The 17,631-nt window shown below is 38.3% G+C and overlaps 1 protein-coding gene across 14 annotated transcripts in view; it reads right to left on the minus strand.

Moving 5' to 3' along the window:
- MLLT10 (MLLT10 histone lysine methyltransferase DOT1L cofactor) overlaps positions 1–17,631 on the minus strand; it is a 245,785-nt gene that overhangs the window by 176,902 nt on the left and 51,252 nt on the right. For 13 of the 14 annotated variants that reach the window (XM_045084991.1, XM_045084990.1, XM_045084989.1 and 10 more), the window contains one exon: positions 7,835–7,889. In XM_045084991.1, coding sequence (XP_044940926.1) covers positions 7,835–7,889 — 55 coding nt within the window. Of the gene's footprint in view, positions 1–5,885; positions 5,906–7,834; positions 7,890–17,631 lie in introns of those variants that run through there. The other variant, XM_045084998.1, reaches the window with a different exon arrangement.

Below are 17,631 nucleotides of genomic sequence, written 5' to 3' on the forward strand. Positions count from 1 at the left end.
GAAGAGGCATAGAAACATGGCAATTAAATGCAAAAGAACATTAAGGGGGAAAAATGGTTTAAAAAAAATCTGGTAGGAAAAACTCCAGCAATTCATACACAGCAATCCAAAAATGTACCTTGAGGAATTTACCAAGAGAAAACTGAGGTAAGAATATGAAGGAATACTTCACATAAAGGAAATACAAATTATCTTTTAAGCATACGAAAAGTTGATAAACTCTCACAATAACAAATACAAGTTAAAGCAACACTGACATAATTTTTATCTATCACACTGGCAAATATAAAAATATCCTTGATATGGGGCGCCTGGGTGGCTCAGTTGGTTAAGCGGCTGCCTTCAGCTCAGGTCCTGATCCCAGCGTCCTGGGATCAAGTCCCACATCAGGCTCCTTGCTCAGCAGGGAGCCTGCTTCTCTCTGTCTCTTCCTGCCACTCCATCTGCATGTGCTCGCACGCTCTCTCTCTCTGACAAATAAATAAATAAAATCTTTTTAAAATATATATATATATCCTTGATAAAGATGGATGGAAAGGGTTAAAAACTGGACTCAGAATCCTTCCTTCGGGCTCTGGAGGAAAATACAGTAGTTTAACTTCTTGCAACACCAACTCTGAAGATAGATGACAGTACTGTAGGGTGTGACAAGTTATTAGGACATATCTGAGCGTGCTCTGTTTTAGCCTATTGTACTTGGTTGTCAGGAGTCTACACTGTATGACTTACATAATTTATGGCCCGCAGCTACATTAAAACAAAATAGCCAGCCACTTAAAAATACAGAGGCTACATGACTAGCTGGCATTTTTAAGCTGAGGATAACCAAATCTGGTGGCTTCCCCATGCTAATATGACCTGCATTCCCATTAGCTTCTTGTCAATTTTATAACCAAAACAATGAAGACATTAAGACTTGCATCAGAGTTTGGAGGTCTCTGTATTACTGCATTTGTGTACAGTTTCCCTTCAGTAAGTATATTTGGTGTTGGGTAAGCCAATTATGACTTACGAGTCTGATGAATGATACAAAATTAAAACCCACTTAAATGGTTGTGTAAGTGCTGAGGTAAGTATGATAAGAACAAGTTCTTCTTATGTACTGTGAACAGAGTGTAAATTACTACAATCTCAACAGAGGAGGATTTGGCAAAATCCACTGAAATTACAGATGTTCATAGTCTCTGACCCAGCAATTCCACTAGAAGGAATTTTTGCTATTGCCCAGTATCCATGATTACATTGTACACAGTTATGCAGTCTCTGCAGTACTTTGTTTAAAAGAAAGAAAGAAAGAAAGAAAGAAAGGAAGGAAGGAAGGAAGGAAGGAAGGAGAGAAAAATGGGGTGGGTGCCTGGGTGGCTCAGCCGGTTAAGTGTCCAAACTCTTGATTTTGGCTCAGGTCATAACATCAAGCCCAGCGCTGGGCTTCCCGCTGGGCTCCCTCTGCCCCTCACCCACATGTGCACTCTCTCTCTTTAAAAAAGAAAAAAAAGGAGACTGAACAGAGGAAGTCAACTTGAGAAGAAGTGTTGGTGAAAATGAAAAGGAACTGGATCTTTCATACGTTGCTTGTGGGAATGTAAAAATGGTACAGCCACTATGAAAAAGTTCGGTGGTTCCTCAAAAAGTTAAACACAGAATCATTATTTGACCCATCAATGCCACTCCTAGTATATCCCCGCAAAACTGAAAAGAGATAAAACAGATACTTGTACAACCATGTTCGTAGCAGCACTACTCACAACATTCGAAAGGTAGAAACAACACAAATGTCCAAAAACTGGAAGGACCAACATGAGCAATCTCAATCTCTCTTTCTCTCTCTCTCTCTCTCTCTCTCTCTCACACACACACACAGAGGAGTTATTATTCAGCCACAAATAGCACTGAAGTACTAATACAGGCTGCAGTACTGATGCACCTGAAAAATATTATGCCAAGAAAGAAACAAGACTCAAAAGGTCATACACTGTGTGATTATTATAGTTATGTAAAATATACAGAATAAGAAAATCCATAAAGACAAAAAGCAGACTGCTGTTTGCCAAGGGCTGGAGGAGAAAGACTAGAAGGCAGAATGTACAGATTCTGTTTATGAAACCATACTTTAAGTTACATAATAAAAATGTTTTGGGAATTAACAGATGTGGTAACTGTGTAACAGGTGAAAAGTAGAAAATGTCACTGAACTGTGTATCTTAAGTTCGTTAAAATGTTATACTATACGAATTTTACCTCAATTTTAAGAAAAAGAGTAAAATATCCTGTCCTTCCTTCACAAACTGCACTTTACAGTAATGGAAGAGTTGATAAGGAATTGGTTCTCTTTATAGAAATAATCCTGCTAATACCTAATGACAGAATACCACAATTTTTTTTTTCAGAATACCACAATTTACTCAACCACTAAATAATGGTCCAGATACCCGTCAAAAAAAAAAAAAAAAAAAGGCAAATATATGCCTCATGAAGAAAGTATACAACACTATGAGGTATTTTTATAACTGCCCCCACAATAAACTGAGTATGATCAAGCCTCTGAATACATCTAACTACTAATGTACAGAAAATATGGAGCAAAGTAACATGTTCGCACACATAAACACACACACCCCAATTGAGAGGCAATCAATGAATTGTATTGTGGGAAACAATACAAGGCAAATGTCCTAGATTTTTCCATAAGTAAAGTGACAATGGAATTGGGGGAGGGGGGAGTGGTACAAAGAGACCTAAGAAACGTATAAACAATTACAATGTATGCACCTTATGGATCCAGCTTATGGACCTTATTTGGATACTGATTCATTCAAATATAAAAAGAAAACATTTAGGGAGACAATCAGGGAAATCTGAACAAGGACTGAATAGTTGATGGCTTTAATAAATCCTTGTCAATTTTTTAAGTGTGTGATAATATATTGTGCATTTTTAAAAACATCCATGTGCTAGTGATGCTCACAAAATTCAAAATAATCAGAATGGCATAGGGAAGGGTTCAGATGTAACAAGACTAGCCACGACTGATCACTGCTAAAGCCAGGTACCTGGGGATTCTCTCTACTTTTATGTATGCTCAATGTTTCGCCTAATAAAATAGGTATATTTTCTAAAATATACCTGTAAAATTTTACCTTAATGTACTTAATACTTATATTTAATACCTAATACTAATGTTAATATTATAAAATAATAAAATAGTAATATTATACTGTTGATATTAATATTAATAACTAATACTTAATATCTCTGATGTCCATTCCCTCATTTTTACCCTCCTATTACTGCTATCTTCAACCTTTCCTTCATCACCAATCTGTCTCTTAAACTTACTGCAATTAAGCAGTTTCATCTCTGTAGGGTTTAGATTCTAAAACAAAAAATAAGCATAACCAAAACTGTCCTTGAAAAATCCCTTAAAATTCCAATTTTGAGCACATTACCCTGTCAGATTTTGTAAGTTCTTCTCATTTTTCTGTAAGGCAGTATCCATCAATAAGCCTCAATTTATTCTGAAATTTCTTCAAGAATGTAGTAACAAACAATCCAATTAAAAATGGGCAGAAGACGTGGACATTCCTCCAAAGAAGACATACAGAAGGCCAACCGACACAAGAAAAGATGATTAACATCACTAATCATCAGGGAAATACAAATCAAAACCACAACAACATTTCACCTCACACATGTCAGAATGGCTAAAATCAAAAACACAAAAACAACAAGTGTTAGTGAGGATGTGGAAAAAAAAGGGAACTCCTGTGTACTGTTAGTGAAAATGCAAACTGGTGCTGCCACTATGGAAAACAGTATAGAGATTCCACAAAAAAATTAGAAATAGAGGGGGCCTGGATGGCTCAGTGGGTTAAAGCCTCTGCTTTTGGCTCAGGTCATGATCCCAGAGTCCTGGGATCGAGCCCAGCAGGGAGCCTGCTTCCTCCTCTCTCTCTGCCTGCCTCTCTGCCTCCTTGTGATCTCTGTCTGTCAAATAAATAAATAAATTCTTTAAAAAAAAAAAATTAGAAATAGAACTGCCATATGATAGAGTAGTATCTATTCACACTATTGGAATACAGAAAATACTAATTTGGAAAGATATATGCACCTTTATATTTATTGCAGCATTATTTGCAACAGCCAAATTATGGAAGCTCCCCGAGTGTCCACCAATAGACGAATGGATAAAGATATGGGGGCACCTGCTGGCTCAGTCAGAAAAGCATGCAACTCTTGATCTTGGAGTTATGAGTTCAAGTCTCATGTTGGGTATAGAGATTACCTAAAATAAGTAAACTTAAAATATATATATATTACATACACATGCACAAACACACAGGAATATTACTCAGCCATTAAAAGAAATGAAAACTTGCCACTTGCAAAAACATGAATGGATCCAGTTATTATAATGCTAAATGCAGTAAGTCAGTCAGAGAAAGACAAATACCTATTATTTCATTCATATTTGGAATTTAAGGGGAAAAAAAACCGAACAAAGAAAAAAAGACAAATCAAGAAACAGACTCAACTACAGAGAACAAACTGTTGGTGGGGTGGGGGATGTGTGAAATAGGTGAAGGAGATGAAGAGTAACACTTACCCTGATGAGAACTGAGTAATATACAGAATTGCTGAATCATCATATTGTACACCTGAAGCTAATATAACGATGTATGTTAACTATACTGGAATTAAAAGTTTTTTAGTTTTAACAAAAACAAAAGAATGTAAGTAAGTAACATCACCACCTCTTGCCTGGGCCCCTCAATAATATATTTTACATCTTTGTCAATGATAGCTGGGAAAGCCTTACAATCATTCACAAGGATTTCCGTACAGGTTTGTCTAGAACATACACTTGGTGAGGAAAATGGCCAACTGAATTACCTCAACAATTTTTTTTTCTGAATCTCCTCCCACCCCCAGGCTATATAGCTGATTTCAAGTATGTTAAATGCACTTATGATCCAGCTCTACTGTTCTTTTTTACAGCTGGTCTGGTCTCATATCCTTCCAATCCATTCACCACGATGCTGTTGCCAGAGAGTGACCTTTCTAAAACAGAAATCTCATGTTATTCCTCACCTTCAACGGCTCCCCATAATCAACAGGATCAAGTCCTTAGTACAGAAAAGCCAAGAGGGGTAGGGTAAGAAGGAAGGGACACAAAGCAGATGAGGACGGGGGAGGGGAAGTAATGACAACTTTGCCTATATCGTTAGTTTCACCTCTCAGAAGGCCTGCCATTCAAACTTTATAGTCTAATTCCAAATTATTTTCAATCTTTGATATACTTGTGTCTTTTATCATTTGCTTCTCCTTCTGCCTGTAATAACCCAACCCCACTTCTCACACACGAACCTAAGCTTTTTAAGTATTTACTTACCTTAACAACCGAGAACTATATACAGCAGATGAGACTGAGAGAATTAGAAGCTGCATTGAGAAACTGCTCATCCTGATTACCAAGAAAATAAAACCTAAACTAAAACTTGTAACATATTTCCCAGCATGAAAAAGGGGTGTCAGATATTAAAAAATTGTTATTACAAAAAAAAAAAAAAAAAAAACAAAGAAAGAAAAAAGAACAGTTACTATCAATATTGTACCATCAGGTACACTGGTTTTTTTGTTTTTTTTTTTTTAACTAGTCTAGAAATATAATTAGCATTTCAATAGGAAAATGCATTCCAGGTTCCAAAATAATTTGCAAATCAATTTTGGAACACAGTTTGGTCAGAATATTTTAAATACACATCAAATTTAGACTCTAACAAAGATGGCATTTCAAATCAGTGAAGAAAGATGAACTGTTCAATAAATGGTGATGGGACAAATGGTAGCATTTTAGCATCTAGGAAAAAATAAAGTTGGATCCATACCTCACACTGTATTACCTGGATACATTCCAAATGTATCAAAGATTAAACTGTAAAAAAAAAAAGAAACCATAAAAACACTAGAGGAAAATGTGAAAGAATTCCTTTACTAACTTTGGAGTAGGGAAGGCCTTTCTAACTAATGGTTCAAAATGAAAGACAAGATTAATAAATTCACCTAAATAAAAATAAAAAACTTCTGCATGGTAAAAAGCCCCATAAGCAAAGACTAAACTGGGGGGTAGGGGGGGACTAGCCCAACTCCTATCACAAAAGCCTAGTGAATGAGGGGCATCTATGAAAGCTCCAACAAATCAAAAAGAAAATGATCAACAACCAAAGAGAAAAAACATATTAATAGACCAGAAAGAGAAAAATACAACTTGTCTTTAAAAATATAAGATGTTCAGCTTCACTCACAATGAGAGAAATGCAAAATAACTGCTCTGAGATACCAATTCTCACCTACTGAATTACCAATGGATATGGAGAATAAGTTTTTCATTCATTGTGCCAAAAACAGAAATTGGTACAATCAATGGGGAAAACAATTGGGAAATAGCTAGCAAATTAACTACAAACTTTGACCCAACAGTTCCACCCTGGGAATTAATAATCCTACTGATGTACATATGTATGACATGTATATAAGCATTAGTTATAAAAGCAGAAGATCAAAAAGTTTATCAACAGGTGACTGATTACATAAAAAAAGAGAGCTTTATACTGGTAATAAATTGTTCAGTGGAAAAATTAAGATGCAAAAGAGTATGTATAATATACATCCACCCGCATAAAAATTAAGAGAAAATATTTCTTTATTCATATTTATTTGCATATAAGAAAAAAACCCTAGAAAGATATACAAATAAGTAATAACAGCAACTGTATCAACAGCAGGAAAGTTGTTGAGAAACTAGGCAGAGGGCCAAAGCAACAGGAGCAAGGGTTTCTCTAATATTTTTTAAAATTTTGTACAATGTGACTGTATAACAGTCTAAACATTACAATTGTATATAAATAAATTTATGTAGAGCTAGGCAAAAACATTTTATTTTTCCCTTTCATTTACTCATGTCATTCTTCTTTTCCATGCCAAAAATGCTTTAGAGGTGGCTGCCCAAAATGAAAGTGTACTCACAGGAGTTACAACCTCTACTTTATAAGTTTCTTCATCAGTTAATTTTCATAGTATGCTGAAGTTTGATAAATTCATGACTACATATTTAAGAATGGTACAGAGTTATAAAGAAATATGGATTTCTCAGAGGAAGGTAACTAAAACTGGAGATGTAAATGAAATATACACGAGGGTCCTCAGGAAAGCACACCAAAATTTTAAGACAGAAGTCAGCATTTCTCTATATTCAAGCAACAAAAATCCTCAGGGTGTTAATATTAACATTCACTAGAAGTATCACCTGTCCAGCAATACAAAAAAGAGAAAAAGGGTCTAAAACATCAGAGTTAAGCTCTAACAATCAAAAAAAAGTAGCTTATTTTTCCAAAAATAATTTCTACTATAAGAAAATTATACCTATTAAAAAAATTAAGGTTTTAATTAGAAGTATGTGGCCCATTCTACATTAAAAAAAACGTTTAGAGTCACCTGATGGCTCAGTCGGTTAAGAGTCCAGCTCTCAATTTCAGCTCAGTTTCAAGATCTCAGGGTCATGAGATCAAGCCTGGATTCTGGCTCTGTGCTAGGTGTGGAGCCCTCTCTCTCTCTCCCACTACACCCCAACTCGCACTCTCTCTCTCTCTCAAAAACAAAAAGCTTGAAAGTTTGTCCATAAAGTAGCAATGAAGATTCAAAAATTACATCCTTTACTATCAAAAATATATGAGCAGTAAACATTTAATTTGATATAATAATATGAACTACCAGATATTTTTAAATACTCTCCACTCTAGTTTTCAATAAAAAAATTTTTAGAAGTCTCTGTACTTACCCCCATTATCTGTTCTTTTTAAAGCTCCATCCTTATGAGGACACAGTTCACATCTCTATTTTTAAAAAAGAAAGAAAACAAATATTTTACAGATTACCAAAATGTAACATCTTCCCTATAACCTCAAAACTATTAAAATTTGGTAGCAGGGGCACCTGGGTGGCTCCCATCAGTTAAGCATCTGCCTTCAGCTCAGGTCATGACCTGGGATGGAGTCCCACATCGAGCTCCCTGCTCAGCATGGAGTCTGCTTCTCCCTCTCCCTCTGCCCTTCACCCCTACTCATGCTTGCTCTTTCTCTCACAAAAATAAGTAAATAAAATCTCTTAAAAAAAAAAAAAAAAGAAAGGTAGAGCTAGTACAACTATTTCTTTTCACTACTGATAGGAGACAGATACAATTATAAAAATAATAAACAGCATAGTTCCAATGATACTGTCTTACTATGAAGAATATGTTCCTAGAGGTCACACCTGAGTATTTATTATTATTTATTATGCTCTCCAAAGAGGTTTTGCAGCATATAATATAGTAATATAAACAAATTACGAAGGAAAGTAAGAGAAGAAAATTAAGATAAAATAGTGAATAAAGGGGCGCTTGGGTGGCTCAGTGGGTTAAAGCCTCTGCTTTCGGCTCAGGTCATGATCTCAGGGTCCTGGGATCGAGCCCCACATCGGGCTCTCTGCTCAGCAAGGAGCCTGCTTTCCTTCCTCTCTCTCTGCCTGCCTCTCTGCCTACTTGTGATCTCTGTCTGTCAAATAAATTAACAAAAAAAATTAAAAAGTGAATAACTAATAAAGCATAAGCCATTAGATCCTGTATTTGTTTTCCAGTATTTCACTCTCCCGATTTTCCTCTAACCTCTTTGGCAACGCATTTCTGATCACTATGTCTAAACTTTAAATGAGCTAGTTCCTCAGGGCTCCACCTTAAGATGCCTTCTCATTGCATCTTAAACACTACACAATCTCCTACTTTCCATAAATCTGATACCAACTAAATTACAAGTGTGCCAATGACTCTAAAATTTTACCTCCTATTCAGCTCTATATTTGGATCCATATATAAAACATTCAGAATTGAAATCTCAATCTGTGGCAACGAATGCTCTTCCTACAGTATTCCCTATCTTTTTTTTTTAAGTTTATTAACTTTTTCTAATAATCTCAACACCAAAAATGGGGCCTGAACTCAAAACCCCACAATCGAGAATCGCATGCTCTTTTGACTGAGCCAGCCAAATGCCCTTTCCTTATCTTTGTAATGATACACCCAACCACCTATTGCCAATACAAGACACCTAGACATCATCTTTTGACAGCTTCACCCTACTCTCTAACTCATACTTAACGAAACAGTACATTTTGCCAATTCATCCTCCTGAGTACTGGTGAGATTTGACTACCTTTCTCCATGTACACTACTATTAGCCCACTGCAAGCCAAAATCACGTTTCATCAGGACCACTTCAGGGATGCCCGCTCAGTTGTCTCCCCATACTTACTCTTACCTATACTACCAATCCAGAGTGAACTTCAACAAAAATGTAGGTCCAAGTATACGACTACACCACTTAATAAACATTTTAATGGTCTCCCTACATGATCTAGCCCCTACTTACTTCCACAATCTTCTCTTTCCAACATCTCACTGTCTAGGCAATACTGCCTTTTCCTCTTTCACTTCTTGTTTCCTTTTACATAAACTCTATGCCCAACATGGGTCTTGAACTCATGTTCAAAAGTCACATGCTCTATTGACTGAGCCATCCAGGTGCCCCTCTTCCTTCACTTCTATAAATACTCCAAAGTTCATTCTTGCTTCACCCCTTAAATGTGTTGTTTTTACTTTCTACCCATAATGCCTGTCCTAGACCCCAACCTTCTTTCACAGCTAGATAATTTCTATTCATTTTTTACCACTAATTCAGTAAGACTTGTCTTGTAAAGCTTGTCATTTTTCTTTTTTTTTTTGAACTAATGTCTACACCCAGTGTGGACTCTTGGCTTCAGCTCAGGTTATGATCTCATGGTCATGAGATCAAGCCCTGTGCTGGGCTCCATGCTCAGCACTAAGCGTGCGTAAGATTCTCCCTCCTACTCTCTCTGCCCCACCCTCCACTCATGCGTGCTCTTTCTCTTTCTCTCTTGCAAAAATGAAAATAAAATTGTAAGAACTGTATAAAAATGAAGGGCGCCTGAGTGGTTCAGTCAAGCATCTGCCTTCAGCTCAGGTCCCGATCCCAGGCTCAGGTTTCCTGTTCAGCAGGGAGTCTGCTTCTCCCTCTCCCTCTGCCCATTCCCTCTGTTTGTGCTCTCTCTCTCAAATAAATCTTCTTTTAAAAAATGCATTAAAAGTCTAACTGTATAACCATGAGAGAAATAATGGTATATTCACATAAATTTATGGAGAAAAATAAACCCTAAGATACACAAAATATGATTAACAGGACTATGGTGAAGATGGTAAGATTATGAGTTTATTTCTTTATTCTAAAATACTGTTTTATAATTAAAGTTTTGTACAGATACACTACTACATGTCATGTCTTCCTACTAAAAACAAAAATAGGGGTGCCTGGGTGGCTCAGTGGGTAGGGCCTCTGCCTTTGGCTTAGGTCGTGATCTCGGGGTCCTGGGACTGAGCCCCACACTGGGCTCTCTGACCAGAAGAGAGCCTACTCCCCGCCCCCGCCTGCCTCTCTGCCTACTTTTGATCTCTCTGTCAAATAAATAAATAAAATCTTAAAATAAAATAAAATAAATTGATAATATGAGACTTCAGAGAAAAAAAAGTACAGGAAAAGAATGTCAAATTATAGTTAAAAGATTATACCATAACTCAGGAAGGATCTGGTATCAGGGACCCTGAACCAGAGAGACTCCAGATCTTATAGTAAACCAATTCAAACTGAAAAGTTTTAATTTTTTTTATTTAAATTCAATTAACATACAGTGTATTATTAGCAGGCTCTCCACTGAGCAGGGAGCCCAACACAGGACTCAATCCCAGGACCCTGGGATCATGACCTGACAGATACTTCACCAACTGAGCCACCCAGGTGCCCTTGATTAAGAGTCTTTTTTTTTTAATAAGACTTTTATTTATTTATTTGACAGACAGAGATCACAAGTAGGCAGAGAGGCAGGCAGAGAGAGAGAGGAGGAAGCAGGCTCCCTGCTTGAGCAGAGAGCCAGATGCAGGCCTCGATCCCGGGACTCTGAGATCATGACCTGAGCCGAAGGCAGAGGCTTTAACCCAATGAGCCACCCAGGCACCTCAAGAGTCTCTTATAGGGGTGCCTGGGTGGCTCAGTGGGTTAAAGCCTCTGCCTTCGGCTCAGGTCATGATCTCAGAGTCCTGGGATCGAGTCCCGCATCGGGCTCTCTGCTCAGTAGGGAGCCTGCTTCCTCCTCTCTCTCTGCCTGCCTCTCTGCCTACTCGTGATCTTCCTCTCTGTCAAATAAATAAATAAAATTTAAAAAAAAAAAAAAAAAGAGTCTCTTATAATAAATTTGTCTGCCTCTCTGATTTCATCTTGTCCCCATGATCCTCTGTTTTGTCAAACTGAAAAGTTTTATAAGGCAGGATGCAGTCAAACATGTTATTATGACAATTCCACAGATTCATTATGATTTTAGTAAGAAGCAGTGTTAAAAGGTACAAGTAGGGGTTGGGGCAGAGGAGAAAAATAAAAATTTCCTGTGAAAAGGAACACAGATTATAAGGAAATCAAACAAGCAAGCAAGCACGCATTGAAGATCTCATATTTTACAACGAAAAAAAAAGAAAGCCCAAACAAGTGCAAGTCATACAAGATGGCTCTTTCTTCACTACATCATGTATACAGTAAGAAATGATGCAACTATTTTCCATCTTTAGAATGTAGAGATTAATTTCCAAATACTTTTTCTACTTTATCAAATTCTTTTGCCAAAAGATAAAACCCACTACAATTCACTAAACAAGTTCACCCAAAATACTGACCCTCTGGGAGGCTGTGGTTATGTAACAACAGTCCAATATACTGGTCTACCCAGTCTGTGATTACCATCATATTACAAGATACAGCAAGGAAATAACTGGAAATACTACTATATAGTGGAAAGAAAAAATAAAATGATAAAAGAATAAGGTTTTAGGTTTGATCCTCCTCATAATAAAAGACATAATTGTGGGCATAAGGCAGTATCTATACAATAAAATATTTACCATCATCATTTTTTAGAAAGATTTTATTTATTCGAAAGAGAGAGAGAGAGTGCACACGCACAAGCAGGGGGAAAGGCAGAGGGAGAAGCAGACTCCCCGTCGAGCAAGGAGCCAGGGCCCAATCCTAGAACCCTGATATCATGACCTGAGCCAAAGCTAGATGCTTTAACTAACTGAGCCACTTAGGTACTCCTCTCTTTTTTTAAGATTTTATTTTTGAGGGGCGCCTGGGTGGCTCAGTGGGTTAAGCCTCTGCCTTCGGCTCAGGTCATGATCTCAGGGTCCTGGGATCAAGCCCTACGTTGGGCTCTCTGCTCAGCGGGGAGTTTGTTTCCCCCTCTCCCTCTGCCTGCCTCTCTGCCTACTTGTGATCTCTGTCTGCCAAAAAGAGATTTTACTTTTGAGATGTCTGGGTAGCTCAGTTGGTTAAGCATCTAACACCTGATATTGGCTCAGGTCACGATCTCAGGGTCATGAGATCAAGCCCCTTATCAGGCTCCATGCTGTGCGTGGAGCCTGCTTAAGATTCTCTCCCTCTCTCACAAGGGGAGGCAGGGCAAGGTGGGGGGCGTCTTCTTTTTGGGCATCTGGGTGGTTCAGTCAGATGCTTCAGGATGTGATCCTAGGGTCCTAGGATCAAGCCCCATGTGAGGATCCCTGTTGGCAGGGAGTCTGCTTGTCATTCTCCCTGTCCCCTTCCCTCTCTGCCTCTGCCCCTACCCCCCACTTGAGCTCACTTTCTCTCTCAAATAAATAAAATCTTTAAAAAAAAAAAAAAAAAGGAAAATATTTTATTTTTTAGTAATCTCCACATCCAACACGGGGCTCAAACTCACAACCCCAAGATCAAGAGTCACATGGGTTAGGGTTAGGGTTAGAGAATGAACAGATCTAAAATAACCTATCTTTTCTTTTACAAAGACTTATGGCTACTACAGTAGAAATGAGCACCTCTTAGTACCAAGGCTGTGGTCTCCAAACAGCATTTCCCAAAGTCACCAGGACTCCTGAGAGATGTATATGATCCCTGTCTAGGTCAAGCAAGCTCGAGATAACTTGTTCTATAAAATAGGAAGGAAGCTATAAAAGACTATTTTATTCATGTCAAAAGAACTCATCAGCCAACCTAAAGAGGTTCCTAGGCCAAAGATTAAATCACTTAAGGCCAGGGCCCCTGGGTGGCTCAGTCAGTTCAGCAACTGCCCTTGGCTCGGGTCATGATACCAGGGTCCTGGGATCAAGATCCACATCAGGCTCCCTGCTCAATGGAGAGTCTGCTTCTTCCTCTCCTTCCCACTCATGCCTTCTCTTGCTATTTCTGTCCCTCTCAAACAAATAAATAAATTTTTTTAAAAATGAGAAATAACTTAAGGCCAAAAAAGATAATAACTGCAATGAACTAAAACATACCAAATTTTGTAAATATTATAATAAGCTGATAAGAATAAATAAATCAATAAAGGATAAAGTTTTAAGTTTGATCTTCCTTATGTGACAGATACAACTGTGACATAAAGTATCTGCAGGACAAAACATTTACCATCATCATTTCTTTTTTTCTTAAAATGAATTTCCAGAACAGTTAAGTAAGCTTATAAAAGTCAAACCCTTACAACACAAGTAAGCAGCCAGATTTTGGTTTCTCACCTGTAGTCAAAACCTGGAAGGGACTAGCACAGTAAGTTTTCTTTAAAAAAAAAAAAAAAAAAAAGATTTTAGGGGCGCCTGGGTGGCTCAGTGGGTTAAAGCCTCTGTCGGCTCAGGTCATGATCCCAAGGTCCTGGGATCGAGCCCTGCATCAGGCTCTCTGCTCAGCAGGGAGCCTACTTCCTCCTCCGTCTTTCTCTGCCTGCCTCTCAGCCTACTTGTGATCTCTATCTGTCAAATAAAATAAATAAAAAAGATTTTATTTATTTTTTTGACAGAAAAAGACAGAGCAGAAGCAGGGGGAGAGGGAGAGAGAAAAGCAGGCTTCCCACTGAGGAGGGAGCCTCATGCAGGGCTCAATCCTAGGACTGGGATCATGACCTGAGCCAAAGGGAGCCGCTTAAGAGACTGAGCCACCCATGTACCCAAAGTCTCCCATTTTTTTTTTAAACTTTCAGCCTGAAGACAAGCCACGATCAGCTGATAGAGGCTCATACAGTCTTAGTATCTGAAGAACTAGAATATAAAGTTCAGAGCAACAGGGAAAGTAAGGTCTGAATCCATACAAAGAGAGAACCAAGAGGGGAGCCCCAAATTTTTATGTATAGAATCTGCCCAACTCAGGGCGCCTGGGTGGCTCGGTGGGTTAAGCCTCTGCCTTCGGCTCAGGTCATGATCCCAGGGTCCAGGATGGAGCCCTACACTGGGCTCTATGCTCAGGAGGGAGCCTGCTTCCCTACTTCTCTTTTTGCCTGCCTCTCTGCCTACTTGTGATCTCTGTCAAATAAATAAATAAATAAATAAATAAATAAATGAATGAATGAATAAATAAATGAATGAATGAATGAATCTGCCCAACTCTCTCACTAAACCTTGGAACATCCATGCACAGAACAAGCTAGAGCCTAACTAAGGAAAAAAGAAATAAAATTAGATTTTAGCAATTCTCAAAATACATAATGGTGTGAGTCCAACCAAATCAATTGCCTGAGAAAAACAGTTATCAATTTCTTCAAAGGAATATAACAGAATCCAGAACTCTCCACATACAACATTCACAATGTTTAGAAAACAATCCAAGTGGTGCACCTGGGTGGCTCAGTCAGTTAAGAGTCTGACTTTGGCTCAGGTCACGGTCTTGGGTCCTGGGACAGAGCCCCACACCAGACCTCCTGCTCAGCAGGCAGTCTGTTTCTCCCACTGCCTCTACCCCTCATGCTAGCTTTTTGTCTCCCTCAAATGAATAAAATCCTTAAAGAAAAAAAAAATAAAGAAAGAGAACAATCCAAGTTACCTGATCTAGTAAGAAGTACACTGCTAACCATGCTTAAGACAATCAATGAAAGTCAACCAAACCTAAGATGACCGAAACACTGGAATCAGGCTTTTAATAACTACTGTAACTGACGTTTAAGAGAAAATAAAAATGTACCTATATTAAGTGAAACAGGAAATCTCAGCAAAGTAAAAGACACTATAATAAAGAAATAGGGGTACTTGAGTGGCTCAGTCAGTTAAGCATCCAACTCTTGATCTCAGCTCAGGTCTTAATCTCAGAGTCGTGAAATGGAGCCCCAACTAATGCTGGGCATGGAGCATACATAAGATTCTCTCTCCCTCTGCCCCTCCCCCACCTCTTCCTTGCCCCCCCCCAAAATATATGTGTATACACATACACACACACATACATGAAATGAAACATTTACTGGACAGCTTAACAACAAAATCAAGATGACAAAGGAAAAATATCAGTGATTCTGAAGCTACATTATTTCTAATCTTTAATCTGAAAAAAGGAAAATAGTGGAAAAAAAATGAACAAGCCTTCATCTATGGAAGAGTGTCAAGAAATCTAAAATGTATAATTGATGGTGTGGAAAACTGGTGAGGAGGAAGAGAATATGGAATATGGGAATATGGCAAGAAGTCAGTCCTGAAAAACACTGAATAAAATTTTGATTTGAAAACAGAGAACTTTATAGATTCAAAAAAGCTCAGTGAGCCCCAAGTACCCAAACTGCTTGCTGAAAAGAAAACAGAGGCAAGAATGTCATCAAGGAGCCAAAAGAAAAGGACACATCAAATAAAGGGGAACAGTTTTTTAAAAAATGGCTGAATTCTCATCATAGAATATAGAAGTCAAAAGAGAGTGACACAAAATCCTCAAAGTACTTCAAAAAAAAACAACTGTAGTTCAACCCAGAATTCTACATCCAACTAATATGTCCTTCAAAAATTAGGGTGAGGGGGGCACCTGGGTGACTCAGTGGGTTAAAGCCTCTGCCTTAGGCTCAGGTCATGATCCCAGGGTCCTGGGATCGAGACCCGCATCGGGCTCTCTGCTCAGCAGGGAGCCTGCTTTCTCCTCTCTTTCTGCCTGCTTCTCTGCCTACTTGTGATCTCTGTCTGTCAAATAAATAAATAAAATTTAAAAAAAAAAAAAAACAGTCTTAGAGAAACTTTTTACAAAGCATTTATCTAACAAGGGACTAGTATCTAGGACATAAAAGGACCTTCTGCAATTAAAAAAAAAAAGACAAGGAATAAAGAAAGAGAAAAAGGAGGGGCGCCTGGTGGCTCAGTGGGTTAAGCCTCTACCTTCGGCTCAGGTCATGATCCCAGGGGCCTGGGATCGAGTCCCGAATAGGGCTCTCTGCTCAGCAGGGACCCTGCTTCTCCTCAACTCTCTCTCTCTCTGTCTCTCTGCCTATTTGTGATCTCTCTCTTTGTCAAATAAATAAATAAAATCTTTAAAAAAAAAAAAAAAGAAAGAGAAAAAGGAGCAAAGGAAGGGAAAGGGCTAAAGGTCTGAGCAGACTCTTCCCAAAAGAAAAGACACGAATGGGGGACACCCAGGTGGCTCAGTTGGTTAAGCAGCTGCACTGAGCTTGGGTCATGATTCCAGGGTCCAGGATTGAGTCCCGCAGCAGGCTCTTGCTCAGCAGGAGCCTGCTTCTCCTCTGCCTCTGCCTGCCTCTCTGCCTGCTTTGCTCTCTGACAAATAAAGAAAATCTTTTAAAAAATAAGCAAATGGTCAATAAGCAAATTAAAATGTGCTCTACATTACTAATCAGTATGAAAATGTACAATAAAGGCACAATAATACCACTTCTACTTAAGGTTAAGTAAAAGGGGCCAGATTCTACTTTCTGCATGAAATAACAAAAACCTAACAAAATGTATGAAACAAAAGCCCACAAGATTTTGGACAAGTAATAAAAGATAATAACTGTGGGAAACAAGAAACAACAGAGGCCAAACATTTGCCCAGCTTACTGCCTTGAGAGTTTCCAAGCCATGGAACAGGGAGAAGTAACCCAGGCAGAGCATGTGGTCTCCCCAAATTGAAGACAGAGCTGGGAGTCCAAGGAAGCCAAGTTGGCTACAGGTCACAAGGGAGACCAACACTGAGTAAAGCTGAAGAGAGAGAAAAATGAAGAGATCTGCAGAGGCTTATTTTAGAAAATGTTGAGCGAGAAATCAGCACTTACATGTGAGAGAACTACTGAAGGCCAGGGAGAGAACCACCAGACTCAGAAGTAACAGCACCAGAACTCACACAAGGATGCAAATAAAGCTTATTCCCAAAAGCCAGCATTTAAAAAAACAAACAAACAAACAACAACAAAAAAACAATAATTAATACTGTATCAGAGTACTAAGAAGGATTATGCCTCAGAAAGAGATAAAAGTTAACCCTACACTAAACAGAGCTCTGGTCTATCCAAACAAATCATAAAAGCAAGATCCAAAAGGGACAAACTTTTCTAATAACTTAACCATATCACGGAACAAAGTATAAAAGTATTTTAAGGCATACTAAAATTCACAATGACTAAAAATCAATACAAACTTAAAAGACATAAATAGAAGGAACAAATTACACCCAACAATGAAACAAAAACCAGTCAGTCACACCAATCTTGAAATGGCAG

Source organism: Mustela putorius, unplaced genomic scaffold (genome assembly GCF_011764305.1).
Source record: "Mustela putorius furo isolate JIRA1106 unplaced genomic scaffold, ASM1176430v1.1 tig00000827_pilon_pilon_pilon, whole genome shotgun sequence".
Lineage (NCBI taxonomy): Eukaryota > Metazoa > Chordata > Mammalia > Carnivora > Mustelidae > Mustela > Mustela putorius.